The sequence below is a fragment of the Chenopodium quinoa genome, unplaced genomic scaffold, assembly GCF_001683475.1.
Source record: "Chenopodium quinoa cultivar QQ74 unplaced genomic scaffold, ASM168347v1, whole genome shotgun sequence".
Classification (NCBI taxonomy): Eukaryota; Viridiplantae; Streptophyta; class Magnoliopsida; order Caryophyllales; family Amaranthaceae; genus Chenopodium; species Chenopodium quinoa.
In genome coordinates, this window is record NW_018744949.1 from 2477324 (window position 1) to 2495984 (window position 18661).

The 18661-nt window shown below is 38.5% G+C and overlaps 1 protein-coding gene across 1 annotated transcript; it reads left to right on the forward strand.

The window, feature by feature from the left end:
• The first annotated feature begins 13953 nt into the window (after window positions 1-13953).
• On the forward strand, window positions 13954-15384 carry LOC110706226. The gene has a single exon (XM_021884120.1). The coding sequence runs from the start codon at window positions 13954-13956 to the stop codon at window positions 15382-15384; it is 1431 nt and encodes a 476-aa protein (XP_021739812.1).
• The last annotated feature ends 3277 nt before the right edge of the window (window positions 15385-18661 follow it).

Genomic DNA, 18661 nt, shown 5'->3' on the forward strand with positions numbered 1-18661 from the left:
AGGCTTGCTGCCCCTTTGTGCCGCATAAACCGCAGCAAATTGCTCAAAAACGCAGCACATATCAACAAAACCGCAACAACAAGTGTGCACTAGCTTGCACACACCATACATTAGCGCATCAATGGGGCAAGGCACCTCACACACACGCACCTTGGCAGCCACATGTGGGTTGCGTGAGCAGCCCAGCTAGCCCAAGGGTGCGTTTTGAACGGTCCTTGCGTCGAATTGCGTACACTTGTCTCGGGATTTCAATTCCCGATTTATATGTGATAAAAATTAATTCTAAATTTATTTTAGAACCAATTTAGAGAAAAAATGAACATAAAACAAGTCCAACTTAATTAAATTCAAATTTATTGCACAAACCAAAATAAAATCAAGAACATTCTTTACATTATTTTAGGTTCATCTTGATTCTACAAATTTAAGGGCTATACTCACAATAAATTTAACCATAAATTAATAATGAGATTTGAAAAAATTAAAGGGGTTGAAAAAATAAACCCATTCATCTAATGAAAATTTTCCAACAGTAACTTGTGTCTAATTAATTTAATTAAATTTCAATCAAAAGTTTTGAACTTTTAGGACTTTAATCAACTCAAAAATGATTAAATCCAAAAATTAGTTCAACATGGAATTTAGCAATCAAAGTTCCAACCAAATAAACAATTAAAAATTGGATCTTTAACATACTAGGGACATCAAAATTACAAGTTCACCATAAATATTCACACTTGAAGCAATTTATTTGCAAAAATGTCAAAATTTCAAATTTATGTGAAAAATTTACTCAACATATTAAGCACCAATTTTGACTTCATAAACATGCTTAATAAAGTTTATAATTGCAGTAGATTAGTGATGGAACCATACATTTAATCTACCTTTAACATGCCATAATTTATAAAGGTTTAAAGATTTAAAATTTTTCGTCAAAAACGAAAAAACCCCTCGAAAAACATGTTTATGGGTGGATTTTATCTTCTGGATGGTTTTCAAAGAGGGAAAAAAACGGTTTAGAACATCGATTCCACCCAGAAATCACTATTTTTGAGTCGAAATCTGGGTTCGTTGGCCAAAATTGTATAAAATATGAGATTAAAACTAATTAAAACGAGCTTCTAATCAAATTAGAAAGCAAAATAAGAATTTAAATCCATTTTAAATCACCTCAATTGATTATTAGTGACAATAATTAAAATGAGCGCGACTCCAATACCGCTGTTGGGTTTCGTTGTGTCCGACACTATGCGGAAGTAAAACCCGCCCAAGACACGCCCACTAATTAAAGCAACTAAACATGCAATAACATAATTAAACAACAAAAGAGAGAGAAAGAGAAAAGAAGTTCTTACCATCAAAGCGTGTTTCGCTCGATAACGAGCTCTTACTTGAAAGCTTAACCTCGCAAGCGCGAAGGCCTCCGACGGCTCGCACCCTTGACCCGACCCGAGCGGTCTTAATTCCGAAGGTTAGTCGGTACTTGACCAAATAAAACTGGAGTATTACGAACTTAAAGGTTTTCTCACTAATGATGAGATGCCTTATTGAGTTAAACTCAAGTGATTTTTCCCAAACCCAAAACATGGGTATTTATAGGGAAAAGGAGACTTGATCTCCCTTCTCCCGTAAATATGGGATAATTGCATTTTTCCACCAATTTATTTTCATCAAAAACAAATTAAAATGCAAAGCAATCAACAAGCTCCAAGTGTCATACGATGATCAAGGGTTGGTAAGGACAACCAAAGAGGGGGACAAAAACACCTTGCTCCCCAATCCAAACACCAAGCAAATGGTCCCCTCCCTTGACCGGGTTAACAACGCCACATGGCTGGCTAGCAGCCTGCCTTGGCTGCTAAGGCTTTCAGTTGGCGCCTAGAACCAAGGCTGGGCAGCCCAGCTAGCCAGCACACAGCCAGCCAGCACACGCATGCGTGCAGCAAGCAGGGCACGCATGCGTTGTTGCGATGTTGTTGCTTGGTGCGAGTTGTTGTGCAAGAGGCGTGGCCCAGAGCTTGTTCTTGGTGCTGCTATGCTAGCAAGCACGCATAACACACACACGCACACACAGCACGCTGCTAGGCCGCGATGCGTGTGCTGCTTGGTGCTACTACGCTAGGATGCACGCACAACCCAGCACGCATAGCACGCTGCTGCGATGCTTGTGCTGTGCGAGTGCGCTGCTTGTACATTGCTTGTGGCTGGGTGCTTGGCCCAGCACACTAGCACGCTAGCATGCGGTAGCTGCTAGCATGCTTACGGCCAGCAGCACTAGCCATGCTAGCATGCTTGGCTTAGCACGCAATGCATGCTAGGCTTGCAGCATGCTTTGCCATGCGCTTGGTAGCTTAGGCTAGCCTAGCACTCGCATGGCTAGTACAATGCAAGGCTACAGCCTAGCTCGTACTTTTCGCTTGCTTGATTTCTCGTCTCGTCGAATTCTAAACTCGACTCGACTAATGACACTCGGTTTCGACGCTCCATAATCGATATTCGACGTCTTTGTTTGTAATAATCTAATGACTCATCTAATCCTTCGGATTGATTTGTCGTCTCGGATTGGTTATTTGATTGGGGTGCGACCCGAAGGGTTCAGTCAAGATTAAGCTGTAATATTAATTACACATTAATACTACTGATTGGAAGCGACCTCCACCTAGGCATTTCAATCACTTGACCTCACTGAAGAATTAGCTTTCTAACAGTTCTAAACCCTATATCGGAATAATATACTTGTTGGAAGGACACCATTCCTTTCAGTCCATGCATCTCTAAACAAAAGAGCTTGAAAGGAATGTCCATGCATCTATGAAAAAAAGAGCATGAGAGGAATTCCCACGCATCTCTGAGCAAAAGAGCTTTGAAAAGGATGCCAACGCGTCCCTGAGCAAAAGAGCTTTGATTGAAATGTCTACGCGTCTCTGAACACAAGAGCCTTAAAAGATAGATGGTGAGAGCGTTCGATTGGTTGCGAACAAAAGCTTCCATGCATTGGTGATGAATTGGTGAGAGTGTTTTGTTGGTTGCAAACAGGAGCTTCAAAGAATAAGTGTATCCTGTAAAATAAAAAATTGCAAAAGGACTTTGCTAGTGGTTTTCTTGGGGTTGACCCAAGACTTGGTGTACTTGACTCATTGTGGTTGGCTGGCTTGAGGTTAACTCAAGGCTTGGTGTACTCGACTCAATGTGTGACTCAATATACTCAACTCGACTCGATGTGCTTTGACACGTGTGTGCAGACTCAACTTGATGTGATGGGACTTGATATGACTTAATGTGCATGACTCGTGTGTGCATTATGTAGTGATTGTGTTCGTGCGACTCGAAAATGCAGAAAAGCAAAAAATTTCCATCATTTTTGTGGAGGGTATTGACTTTCTCCCGAAAAAGAAAGACGTGAAAAGGAAAAGAGGTAGAAGGTAGGTGATAATTGAAGGTTTTGAACTTCCTTAAGATGAAAAAGATGAAGCGATGGTGCATGTGGAATGAGCTTAATCAAGTGTATGCGTTGATGTTGTATCTCATGGTACCAAGTTTGATGATTCGATAATGAAAGTATTTGGGTAACTTAGGCGTGGAAGCTAAGTAACTCATAATTTGTGATGCAATGATGATTATGATAATGAGTGCTTCTAAGATGATAGGGCATGCTTCAAGGTTGTATTAAGATTTCATGACAAAGGGTTCCTAAGGGAAAAAATCATTTAGCTATGTATTCTTGATGTGTGTGAGAGTGTCACTAAGGTTAAGCTGCAAGGGCTAAGGGTATGGGAAATATTTTGAGAAGAGCCAAATGATGGTGACTCTTAGGCTGCGTAGGCTAATGAAGTAGGGATCAACTCTCCAAGTCTAGCTCTAAATGGATAAGGATGAGCATTGGTGATCCCTCGATATGATCACGAATGAATGTGAATGAATGAATGCATTTTTATTACGGGCGCACCTCAATGTGAGGTTGTCTACGTATCCGTTAGGAGTCAGGCCGAACATAGCTCTAGCCAAACCTCGCACAAGTGTGTACACCTCAAGGAGGTCTTTTAAGGGTTGTAACGGGGTTATGCTAAGAGTTTGAAGAAGAAGGGATAAAGGCTCAAGACCCGAAATCAGCCCCCAAGGTGTGCAATCTTGCATTTGAATCTTGGTATTTGTATACTCGAGATTTTCTCACTTTTGAACTTCTTTTCTTCATTTTTTCCTCTTGATTTATTTTATTTGAATCTTGTTTGGATAAGTGTAAGCAATCTCGATCATGCGGTCTATAACTCACTTGGCATTCATGTTTCTTAGGCACAGTGCCGAGCACTCGATAAGAGAAGTAGTCTGAGACGTGTTCATATCAAAGACATTGGAACACTTGCCCTTTTACACACTTTTATTGCAAAATTTTAGTAAAATCACTCAAGCTTTTGTACTTGGCTTTGAAAATTGCATAATTTGCTCACCGTCCCATCCCAAGGTTAGGTATATGTGGGTTGAAAAAAAAAAGTTCAATCATTGATGCACTACTACATTTTTTATCAAATGCAACGGCTAAAATTAGGCCAATGCATCGGCTGCATTGATTACCGTTGCAGTAGCATGGTCTAATATATCAGCTGGTTAGTAGTAGAGCTTAACACAACGGTTGTGAGTTTGCCATTGCAATAGAGCGGTCTAACGCCACGACCATTAGGATTATACCCCTTTTATTACTGTTCCTTTTTTCTTTTCAGCTTCTTCACAAAAAAAATAGAAAACTCAGAATTGCTCTCTACCTCTCTCTCTCTCCTCAAAATCTTAGAACTATCAGATAATCTCCTTCACTCCTTGTTCACTGCTCCACCGCTACCGTCACTGTCGGCTGGCTTCTTCCAATCTTTCGTTCTTCGTTGCCTCACACCTTAGTCCACACCGGCCTCCTGTAATCCAGTAGATCGATCGTCACCCATGGCCCGTCGTGCCTCAGTGCCTCACAGGAACTCGGCTGCGTTGCTGCCACACCGTTGGTCGTCTTCGATGCATCAATGGTATGTCTTTATGTCTTATACTCTTAATTAATTAATTTAGTATATCTTGCTCTTATAATCGAAATCCCCAATTTAAAATTTTGATTGTAAACCCTATTTTTTCGGATTCTAATGTTTCAATTGTAATAATAAACAAGCTCAATTGCTTATTATTTGATTTTAATCCCCAATTTTAGTCTTCGATTTTTTGTAGTCTTCTTATCCTTTCAACCTTTTATCTCTTTCCTCCTAATCATCACAAAAATCAGGTACCTAATTCTTCCTTATTATTCTCTATTTTGATTTTTTCATGTAATTTTTTTTTTAAATTTTGATTGTTATATGCAGTGGTTTTTGAAAATTGTATAACTTATTTATAATAAATTTTTTGTCTTGATTGTTATTTGTTAATTTTAATGTTCATCATAATTTTTTGATGTAAGTTGCAGTTTCTGGTATTTTTCGTGATTTACTGTCGAGTTTTGAGTCTATTTGATCAGCTCGTTGTCCTATAGCTTGTGAATTCTATGGGATTATAATGATATAAGTATCAAGATGATAATACTATACTTATTGGTGGTGCATACCTTAAGTATTTACAGAATATGTTTCTATGTTCTTTTGTTTGTTTACATCATTTCACAGAATCTCTGAAACAATAGGGATTGATAAAATTTATAGCTTGGTTTTATGTCCAATGTATTAGTGACTGTCCAATAAACTCAATACATTCATAACTTATTGAGCTTCTTAATTGTCATGTAAATGAGAAATTTGTCTACAAACAAGTGAGCAAATGAATGTGGTCAATATACTCATACCTAGGGTACCAGCATCAATATTGACTATTCTGCTGCATTGTCTAGCAGCTAAAGCGGGGTAAAAAACCGAGGACGACCTACAAGAAATGATCTAATGAAACTTACACTAACTAATAGCTACACCTACACCTAACAACAATATTACTTAAGAAATTCCAAGATATCCCAAAATTCCACAAAAAGCTATTATGGAAAAGGAAAAAAAAATGATTAATTAAGGATGAATTTTAAGTATATCCTTTTAAGTTTATTGTTTATTGTTAATAAATTCCTTCTCTCAAGTTTTGTAAATGGATGGAGGGGATAACATTAATAGGTAGATATAGATTATAGTTTTAACTTTAATCAGTTTCAAGTTTTTTCTTTATTCTAATTATCTTTCAAGTCTTCAGATCTTTTCAATTGTATAACTGCTAATACTATGAATTTGTTTGACTACTTTGTCTCCAAGTAGCTTAGAAAAACTTAATTGCAACATGATAATAAGATTATAAACTAAGTGAGATTGCATTATTTACTACATAATCATGTCGTGCTATTTATGGTTAATATCTTTTTATTTATTTAACCAAGGAGTATCTCATTATCTAAATAAGACATAAAAAAAATTACAATTATTCATCTCTTGAAGCTTTGTATGCCCATGGGGTTGCTGAAGTCATTTAGAATAAGAGGAGAAGGGAGGGAGGTGATTCCCTCATTTGCCTAAAAATTTGTTAGTGTAAGTTTTAATATGTTAGGCCCTTAAAATTTATAGATTTTGTAGAGCGCACTCCCAGACAGGTTGAATCAATTTATATTGGGTCAGTTAGCCCCGAAATTTATCGATATTAATATTGTAGAGCAGTGGAGAACACTAAGGACATAATTTAGTTTTTGAGGAGTAGGACTTAATTATGTGTGCATTATATGTGCTATGATGCTAGTTCTTTCTCTTTTATGCTGCTAAAGATAAATTAGAGCCCCCCCTCTTCTCATGCCTTTTCCTTGATTAATCCTATAATTAATACTTATTGCCACTATTATTACATAAGGAACATTTTGTGAGCAATTAATGATTGAAAAGGAACATTTTGAATGCAGTAGGCTAATGCAGTGGTTTAATTTGGTGGAGAAAAGGAAGGGCCAGGAAACAAATTGTGGCACAATTAGTGTAAGGAAAAGGTTTGATCCCTCAATTACCCTGTCCTATATTCCTAGATAATTCTATTTGTTTTGTACCCTGACATGTTGATCAACTTTCAGTTGGTGAAGTTTGATCGTAAAGCTTTGTCAAACTTAGAGCAAGATTTAGAAGTAAATTAATTATTCTCTTCTTTTCTTGCTAGCTGTTTGTATAATGATTCTCTAATGATTCTATTGTGAGTAAATTAATGCTGCTCTCTGATGATTCTATTTTGATGTTGAGCTAATATATAGGGTATTATTGGATTATATTATATCTTTTAGTTATGTAGGTGACTTGATGATTCAAAGAGGAAAAAGGCTGAACTTGAAGTGAATATGAATACTGAAGTTTCTTGTTATGTCCCCGAAAAAGCAAATCTGCATTGATAATACTACTTTGAGTCTTTAGTATAGTAACAAGTAAGATCCTACTTCGAGTCTATCTCTGTAGTTTGGCCATAGTGCATTGAAAGTTTAACACCACTGCCCTTGCTATTACTATAATAATCAATCTTTTGAATGAATCTTGATGGTGTTTATCTAATTTTTTTTTTCCTTTTGTTTTTCCTTGGTACCTAACTGCCTACAATGGGTGGCAGGTACCTTATAAGCTCACTGCTAGAATATAAATTAATGGCGCATCGATCATCAACGTTTGGTCTTCCTCGGTTATATTTTTTGGCTCCCTACCTTTTGAAGCTGCCAGTAATTCTACATTATATAATTTGGGAACAAAAGATGCAACACTTTCATTTAAATGTATTAAATTTTTGTAATAATCTTCCTCAGTTATTTAGTTATGAATTTTGATGTTAATTTAAATAGTGATAATTTATTTTATAATTTTCCAATGAAAACAATGTATAAACCCTTTATTTTCATTAATGAAATTTCAATATAATTGTCTTATTAGCATTAGGTATATGCACTATGGGCATTAGGTTTAGGGAACCGTGGCATTAGGGTATATGCACCGTGTCATTAGGTATAGGAAACCGTGGCATTAGGTATTATAGCTAATGCCACAACAATAATGTTGCCGTTGCATTAGGTACTGATCTAACGCAACAGAACATTGATGCCGTGGCATTAGGTATTATATGCCGTTGCATTAGACCTACTGCAACGCCAGCAGATGCCACGGTACATGGCCGTTGCATTAGGCCTAATGCCACGGATTTTAATGCCTAATGCAACGGATTTGGGGGTTGCAATAGGTCAAAAATGTAGTAGTGAGACAAAGCTCAAAGTGGTTTATCAAGAGAGGATTTATATTCAAAAGGGGTACAGGTAATATGATGTGGCTATAAGGGGTGCCTCAAATCCTTACTATACCTTGTGCTTAGCTCGGTGTGGATATTTTTTATTTATATATTTTTTATTTTTTAGAAATGCAATGATCATATGCAAGTAACAAAATGCTCATTTTATTGAAATGAAAAGGGTAAAGAAAAATTAAACTCATGAAATAATTCTAAGAAATGATGGAGGGTGCTATGCTAGACTTATTGAGGAAAGGGTTTGAAAAAAGAAGAAGAAAGCATGAAATCTTGATGAGAAGCTTGCATCATGCCTTTTCTCCTCATCACTTAGTGTTTATCATCAATTGGTCTTGTCATTCACATGACTCGAACTCGATTCAACATGCACGTGTGAGGAAAGATCATAGTGTATGAGGGGAATGATATGTATGGGGAAAACATGTTTTAAGAAGGTATGTAGGAAGGTATATGTATATAGTGAAGTGATGTAAATGGAAAGGATATATTTGTGAAAACTTTCGGGAATAGAAAGGACCCTCGACTCAAATGACGGAAAGGACGACTCATGCATGAACCTAAGACATAGTCATGGTGTGAATAAGGTATGTACAAAGTGTGTGCAATGACTCGTAAGTGTAAGTGATATTTACAAGACTCATGTCATGACCATGCAACTAGACATGTGAACGGTGTGAAAAACGAAGGACTCATGGACCAAATAGCCGAAAAACTAAACGATACACAAACTAACTTGCTTAATTTTGTCCAATTTTAATATATGTGCTATTTACTAGGTGAAAGCAGTCCATTGACAAAAGTTAGTTATAAATAAGATTAAACCACAATCAAAGACAAAGAACACATGTTAAGGTTAGCACAATAATCACAAAAGACTGTTAAGATGGACTAGAATTCTACATAAGTTAAGACTCATGGGAATAAATAAAAATAAAAAGCTACAATTCTATTTTATATGAGTTTAAACGGATTAGAGGACTAAGAAAAGTAGAGGATTGCCTAAACTAGCTTGACACGAAAAGAAATAAAAAAGGTTGGACGTTAAAAAAAACTCATAAACTGGACAGCTTGTGGCATTTCAGTCATAACTTTTGATCTGTGACTCTGATTGGGACGAAACCAATGCCAAATGAAAGATAAAACTCTGGGCTACATATCCATAGGTAGCATGACACGTAATTTTTTCTAGAACTCTGGTTATGACTAAAAAACTTTCACACTTGTGCAGGATACGGGAATTAAAAATCCGGGTTGACTTAAAATAAATAAAAAAGAACTATGACTCGACTTAATAAAAAGAAGAGGGTTAAATAAGAGAAACAAGTCCTTGGTTAGTATGTTTAGACATATTTACAAGAAAAAAGTCAACACAAAGGGTTAGTTTAATCACAAACAAGCTATGCACAAGTAAGATATGCACAAGTAGCCAAGTAGTCACAATATGATGCAATGAGTTTGCAACCTAACCATGGCTCTAGTTCTCTAAGATAAAGGATTATGGAATCCACTAAGGGTCCATGGTTATTAGTCCGGATGCATCGCGTGGAAGCCTTAACTTTGGAAGGGTTGGCACGATAGACGGGACCCCGCAAGTCAGACTTACTACCATGGTTTGGTGAATTCACAAACTCGGATGCACCCATCGTTGCACGGAGCGTTTGTTAGGGTGGATGGAGTGTGAATTCCCAGGGGCTAAGACCATATGTAGAACACATACGGGTTTAGAAAAGTTGGAAAAACTCAATCAGGAAGTGGAATCGTCTAGACAGTACTAGAAATGGTCAAAACAAGAAGACAGACTCCTGGCGCAATGTTGCGAGAACTTGGCGCGAGAAGACAGAGGTTGTTGCGCAGCGATAAAGTTGTCGCATGGGCGACAAACACTGTCATCTCGCGACAGTTCCAACGCGTCGCGGCAGTTTTCTATGTTCTACGATTTTTTCTAATTTTCGTAGTATCTTTTCGATTCGAGTTGTGAAAGATAATTCAAACTATTCCTACGTGTAAAAATCCTATGTTTTTGTTGCATTACGGATGGTCATTCAAATGCGGACCTTTTTATGCTTATGCCACAATGTTAATTAAAATTACGCATACGAATATCTAGAATCTTTCAAGTCTCATCTATTCATTTTAAAGTCAATTGCCAAAATAAATTTTAGGAATCAAAATTAGAAATCCTCCCAAGTGGAGCCGCCAAAAACTATAGGGAATTTTTCAAACTCAACTTTGATCCCCACTGTGATCATGCTTTTAGGCATGGTGGCGTCCAAAGGGAAGGAAGCTAGAGATAAAAGAGATGCCTAATTGTTTTAGGAACTTGTAAACCATTCACGGGTGTGAAGGTTATACCCCATTCACGATCACGGAGATCTCTAACTTCATGATGGTACGAATCCAACCTAAAAGAGATTGAACCCGCCCTAAATCGGCCTCTACTTAATTCTTATGATATTCATGTGCCCTTTCCGATCAACATAAATACAATAAATTAATCCAGAGCATGTTTAATCTATGTTAGTTGGTTATTACTGCACAAAAAAATCTATTATTGGTGATCACTTGAATAAAAAACATATTAAGCTTAAATCAAATTATTAATTATCTTATTAGGCATGATTTTAAGTACAAATTCCTTTTAAACCTGCAGAAAGGGCGTGATCAAGCAAAGCAATAAATCATGAATAATCAAGCAATATATAATTCACATAACAATCATCATCATAATCTGATGTACACGTTTTATACATTGATTTATCCCGAATTTACATCATATTCTTGCTCGGTTTTAGGCTCTTTAGATCCGTTTCTCGCTAAGAATCTCTTCTCTAGTGTGTTCGATGTGTTTTTGTAAGTTTTACAGGAATTTGGAGTCTCTTGGATGATTCGGATACGTTTCTATTGTATATGGAGATGTTAGTGAAGTAATGATGGAGAGCCAAGCTAAGAACGAGCTATAAAGCATTTAACCCTGCTGTGCCCGGTTGGGCCATGCTTGCCCGATTGCACCGGGCATAGAATGGTTGCTGTGAGCTGCTAATTACGAAGAATTAAAGCAAGCTAAGCCATTTATCCCACGCGCCCGATCGGGTTATGTGTGCCCGGTTGGACCGAGCGCGTGGTGGTTGAAGCAGCTGCGAAGATACGAAGCAATGCAGGCAGCATTTGAAGAGTGTGCCTCGCGCCCGATCGGGCAGCCATTGCCTGGTTTGACCGGGCTCCAAGGAGAAGGTCACGACGGAAGCAGTGTAGCATTGAAGTTCCACCTGCCCGATCGGGTGGTTCTCGCCTGGTTAGATCGAGCATAGTTATGCGGAAATCGACTTTGTTATTTTCGGATTTTTATTTCATTAAGGGAATAAATACCACTTGTAATCATCATTAGAAAACAATTAGTTAATTCCTTAAGCTTTATTTCTCTCTCTAGAACCCTAGTTACTTTCTTTCAAGCATTTTAATTATTTCATTAGATTCGATTATTGTTCATCAACAATTTGAGTTATTTCAATTGAAGCATCATTGGTATTCATCTATTTCTCTTCTCTTTCAATTATTATTGTTTTTAATTATGTTTTCTCCATTGATTATTGTTTTAGGGTTTCCTAATATGTGTGAGTAGTTTTTATATTCCAAGATCTAGGGTAGCCCAATTGTGATTGATGCATGAATTAATTCTTTAAATTCTCTAGTGACAAATGCAATTATTTATGCTAATTTGATTGTGATTATGCCAATACTAGATTAGAGATAATTAGTATTGTTATTATTCCGTAGTTTTAATCACAACGAGAGTTGGGTTTTAACGGATTTGAGTAAATCAATTTAGGGTTTGAGATTCATCACGAGAGTAGTTGAATTGATAATTGGGAAGCGAAGTAAAGTGTTTAATGTATCTAATTTGCATGATTTCATGAGAATAGGCTTGATTGTGGTTAGAGAAGCCATTGATATTCGAGAGAGGTCCTTGGTATTGATTAGGATTTGCTTTTTCCCCATATTAATTGGATTTGTATGCTAGGGGTAGATAGATAATTGCATCGATCGTGATTGTGGTGATACTTGATCTTGGATGTTTTAGTATATTAATTCATTACATTCTTTAGATTAGTTTAGTTCTTCATACATTAGTTTCTAGTACCATTCACCATTGATTTGATACTTGCTTAGTGATTATTTGAGTCTAATTAATTCGGTGAACCTTAGTCTCTTGTGATTCGATCCTTACTTTCCCGTCTACATAGTAGTGGTCTCGTTAGGTTTTTTTTTGTTAGGTACGCGACATGCCTATCAAATTTTGGCATCGTTGCCGGGGACTAACGGTTTCATTTGATTAATTGTGATTCGTTTTTTCTAAGCTTTATTCGTTGCTTCGGCTATTGTTTCTACTGTTTTCGATACTCTGCTTTTAATTCTTTTTTGCATGCAAACACGAGGTTCAGGGTTAGACGATTTAGCACCTTTTGATTCTGAAATCAAAGCAACTATAAGGAGACGACGAGGTAGAAGAAGAAGGAGAAATCAGAACAACAACTATATGGAAGACGACACAAAATCTCTTTTGGAGTACAGTATTCTCGATACGATAACCGGACTCCTCTCAAGCAATGTCAGACCACCTGCCACTGCCCAACACTTTGAACTGAAACCACAGTTCATTGAATTCGTCTCTAATGATTCATTTGCAGGCACACCACATGATTGCCCTGTTAGTCATATAGATAGCTTTCTGGAAAAATTTGATACTATGAAAATGAATGGTGTTACAGATGATGCTATTAGACAGGAATGGATAGGGAGAAAGAATGGTTAAGAGATGAAGACACTGGCTCGTTTAATACATGGGATAAGCTGGTGAAAGCTTTCCTGGTAAAGTTTTTGGGACAGGAGAAGACTGCAAGGTTAAGGAACGAACTATCCACTTTCAGGCAGACAGATGATGAGTCCCTTTATGAGGCATGGAGGAGATTTAAGTGATTGCAGAGGCAATGCCCCCACCATGGTATTCCTGAATGGATGCTGATCCAAAACTTCTATAATGGTTTAACCCATAAGTTCTGAATCTACATTGATGCTGCATCGGGGGTTTCTCTCTTGACAAAGAACCAAACTGAGGCAAAAGAGCTGATTGAGAAGATGGCAGCCAATGATAATTATCATCCAGGAGGCAGACATAATGTTAAAAAGGGAGGTAAATTAGATGTTGATGCTCTAACTCTTTTTACTAGTTCTGTGCAGGCATTGACAAGTAAGTTTGATAGACTCCAAGCTAGAACATCTGCTAGCTTACCTGAGACTTGTCAAATGTGTAATGTGCAAGGTCACATTGCACCTAATTGCCCACAAAATTCAAATGACATGTCGATTAAAGAAGCCAATGCATTCTACACTTCCAACCCCAAAAGGTCATATGACCCCCACTCTAACACATATATTGAAGGTTGGAAGAATCACCCAAATTTTTCCTACAAGAATACCCAAGCCCAACAAAATCCACCTCCACCACCACCTCGAAACAACAACTACAATGCACCACCTGGTTTCCAACCAAGGCCACCTCTAGTCCAACAACCTATTCAACCACCTCCTCAAAAGTCCAACCTTGAACTAATGCTGGCAAATTTTATCACCACAACCAATAATTCCATCCAACAACAAAACAGTTCCATACAACAGTTATAAGCCCAGAGTAAGCTCATGGAAAATCAGATAAGTCAACTTGCTCACCAAGTTGGCCAATCCTTAAAGACACCGGGCACTTTTCCAGGCCAGACAGAGCAACCACAAAAAGGGCATATGAATGTTGTTACTTTGAGGAGTGGGAAGCAATTGGAAAATCCTCCTACCAAGGAGCCATTAAGGGAGGTTGTTGAAGAAGTAGGTGAAAGTGAGAAGGTGATTGATAGTGCTATGATCGAGGAAGAACCAAAAGAAGCAACTTCACCATCTGTCGTTCCATATGTGCCAAAGGTTCCTTTTCCACAAAGGTTAGCTCAAGCTAAACTAGAAAAGAAGTACGATAAATTTCTAGATATCTTGAAAAAGCTTCATATTAATATTTCATTCTTAGATGCTATATCCGAGATGCCTTCTTATGCTAAATTTTTAAAGGATATGCTTTCTAACAAGAAAAAGCTAGAAAATAATGCTACAGTTGCTTTGATGGCAGAGTGTAGTGCTATTTTGCAGAATACTCTCCCTAAGAAATTAGAAGATCCAGTTAGCTATTCAATTCCAGTGAAGCTTGGAGATATTGAAATTAACAGGGCACTATGTGATCTTGGTGCAAGTGTGAGTCTTATGCCACTCTCTATCTGTAAGAATCTGCAAATGGATGAATTTAAACCCACACGCATATCCTTGCAACTTGCAGATAGGTCAGTCAAATTTCCTTTGGGTGTACTTGAGGATGTACCTCTTCGTGTAGGTAAATTCTTTATTCCTTGTGATTTTGTTGTAATGGAAATGGAGGAGGATGCACATGTTCCTATTATTCTTAGTAGGCCATTCTTAGCTATTGCAGGTGCAATCATTGATATGAAGAATGGTAAGATCACCTTTGAGGTTGGCGATGAGAAAATGGAATACTCACTTTTAAATGCTATGGGTACTCCCTCTATGGGAGAAACTGTTTGTCAGGTAGATGTGCTTGATGATTTGCAGAATGAGCAACTTTCTTTGAGCAAAACAGATGATGCACTTGAAACAGTGCTAATAGAGAAGGATGATGATGGAGATTGGGAATCAAGGGAGTATGTCAGGCTACTTGAAGAAGCAAAGGCCAACCCAGTCACTAATCCAATCAGAGAAGTGCTTAGTGCAATTGCAATGTGTGTTGGGGAGAGTACTACGCCTCCCGAAGTAGAGTTGAAACCTCTCCCTTATAATCTGAAATATGCATATCTTGGTCCTAATAATTCATACCCTGTTATTGTTAATGCTGAACTCAAGGACACAGAATTGGAGCAGTTGCTCAATGTTTTAAGAACGTATAAAAGTGTAATTGGGTACACCATTGATGATATTAAGGGTATTAATCCTTCTTTTTGTATGCATAAAATTATTCTTGAGAACGATCATGCTTCCTCTATAGAACCTCAAAGAAGGCTTAATCCAAATATGATGTAGGTAGTGAAAAAAGAGGTTCTCAAATTGCTTGTTGTAGGAATAATCTACCCTATCTCAGATAGTAAGTGGGTTAGCCCTGTACAAGTGATACCCATGAAAGGAGGTATGACCGTTGTCAAGAATGACAAGGGTGAGCCAGTCGCCACTAGGACTGTTACAGGGTGGCGAATGTGTATTGACTACATAAAATTAAATAAGGCCACCCGGAAGGATCATTTTCCCCTACCCTTCATTGATCAAATGCTTGAAAGGTTGGCAAAGCATTCCTTTTTCTGTTATTTGGATGAAAATCCTGGTTTCTTTCAAATTCCTATTCGTCCTTGTGACCAGGAAAAGACTACATTCACATGTCCATATGGCACCTTTGCATATCGCAGGATACCATTTGGATTATGTAATGCTGCAGCCACTTTTCAACGCTGTATGATGGCAATTTTTTCAGGTCTCATAGAAAATTCTATGGAAGTATTTATGGATGATTTTTCTGTCTATGGAACATCTTTTGATGTATGTCTTGAAATTTTGAAAAAGGTGCTCCATATATGTAAGGAAGTCAATTTAATTTTAAATTGGGAAAAATGCCATTTTATGGTGCAACAGGGAATTGTCTTAGGTCATGTTGTATCAAATAAGGGTATTGAGGTTGATAAGGCTAAAATAGAGGTCATAGAGTGTTTACGCCCTCCAAATTCTGTAAAAGTAGTTCGAAGTTTCCTTGGTCATGCAGGTTTTTACCGTCGCTTTATTAAGGATTTTTCAAAAATAGCTCGACCTCTAACTGAACTTTTAGCTAAGGATGTTCCTTTTGAATTCACTGATGCTTGTCTTGAAGCTTTCAACAGGTTGAAGGAAGCTTTGATCTCTGCTCCTGTCATGCAACCCCCAGATTGGAGCTTGCATTTTGAAATCATGTGTGATGCTAGTGACTATGCGGTAGGAGCTGTTTTGGGGCAAAGAAAGGATAAAAAGCTTCATGCTATTTATTATGCTAGAAAAACTCTTAGCTATGCTCAAATGAATTATGCCACAACTGAAAAAGAGATGCTAGCTGTAATTTATGCAATTGACAAGTTTCATTCTTATTTGGTTGGCTCAAAAGTTATTATTCATACAAATCATGCAGTATTGAGATATTTGATGAGCAAAACCCATGCAAAGCCTAGGTTGATTCGGTGGATTCTTCAATTACAGGATTATGACATAGAGATTAAGGATACAAAAAGGACAAATAATGTTGTCACAGATCATCTCTCCCGTCTTATCCTCGACCCTGAGGATGGGGACGATATCCCTTTTGATGATTCTTTCCCTGCCGAACATCTATTAGCTTTGTTATAAACTGAATCACCTTGGTATGCTGACTTGACTAATTTCCTTTCCACAAGTACAATGCCTCATGGCTACTCTTCTCAACAAAGAAAGAAATTCCTTTATGAGGCAAGGAGATATTTCTGGGATGATCCGTTCTTGTAAAAGAAATGCGCAAACACTATGATTCGAAGATGCATTCCAGAAAACGAGGTAAATCACATTATTTCTCATTGCCATGACTTACCATGTGGTGGACATACAGGCCCTTCGAAGACAACTGCAAAGATCTTGCAATGTGGATTCTATTGGCCAACAATGTTCAAGGATACATACACCTATGTCAAGGCATGTGACCGATGTTAACGGACGGGCAATATTTCTAAGAAGAATGAGATGCCACTCAACAACATAATCAAGGTCGAGTTGTTTGATGTGCGGGGGATAGATTTCATGGGCCCGTTTCCTTCTTCCTATGGCAACCATTACATCTTTCTAGCCGTTGACTACTTATAAAAGTTGGTGGAAGCTATAGCTACTCCAACTAACGATGCTCCAGTGGTAAGTAAATTCTTCAAGAAAACTTTTTTTCCATGATTTGGTATCCCACGTGTGTTGATTAGTGACAGGGGAACACATTTCTTGGAGCATCGGTTTGAGGCAATGCTAAAGAAGTATTGATTAGGGGGATTTTCCCTTACTCACCTCTCGCTATGTGGACCAATCGGGGCTTGACAAGTGTCACCCAGTTGGGCTTATCAGGACCTGCCACGTGGCACGCTTCCGCTGGTCCACCATGGACCTCCTATGTCATGCCATGTGGCCCTCTCAGCCTTGCCTAAGCAGGTAATAGATTGGGCCCAAATCCCAAGAAAGCCCAGTCAGTCCTAAGGGTGGCCAAAACCCTAGGACCTGGCACACTTCCCTAAGCTATAAATACGATCATAAATTCTCATTTATGACAGAGACTGTTCACAAGAAACACTCGGATTGCACAAATCCCAAGACAATCACACACCACTCGGTACCACCTACTAGACCCGTCCTAGCATCCGACACCTATTTACATTCTGCTTTACAACTCCTTCATCTACTAACTTGATCGTTAGAGGCGGAGCTCCCTACCCAAGGAGTCTCCGTTATCTTGCAGGTACTGGCGCATGGTTCCAGTCTCGAAGTTGTAACTCTCCCAAGGGACACAGAAAACCCCGGAACATTTTGGCGCCGTCTGTGGGGAGAGTACCTTTGAGATGGCATAACAATCTGTACCGACTAATAGTGACAAGCGTCCAGAGGACGACTACCAAGAAGACGAGCCTCACGTTTCTTCTGATCAGGACACTGAGCCTGAAGTTGAGACTTGCACGGCCCCAGACGGGTCCTTGAGAGCTCGACGTACTACCCCTCGTGAAAGACAGGAACAACAAGACCAGGCTGGTCCAGGCCAAACAGTCGGACCTTCGGTCGACTCTCACCAAGCGTTCGACTTGGCAGCTCCTGTCTCGAGGAATGATCTTATGACCATCATGAGAAGTTTTAAGGGTGAGATTAAAGATCTCATCAACAAAAAGACGACTGTCCCCCAAAAAGGGTAGTCAAGCAAAAAGCCTTCCTATTCAGGAAAGAAGAAGTCATTGAAGGACCGTGAGGCAACCCCCCACCCTCGCCAAGAGGAGAGGCGGGTACCTCTAGTCAATTTGTCCAAGCACCGTATCCCTTGTAGGGTTTCGTAGTGACTCGACACTACGCGGAAGGAAACCCACCAAGACCCGCCCCTTAATTAAAGCAATTAAACAAGCATAATAAACTTAATCAAACAAGATTAAGGACAAGAATTATACCTTTGACGCGTGCTTCGCTCCCAAAGAGCTCTTACTTCAAAATCCCGAAAAGACGAGATCTCCGACGGATCGTACCCTCGACCCAACCCGAGCGTCCTAAGTCTTGAAGGTTAGTCAAGACCCGGACA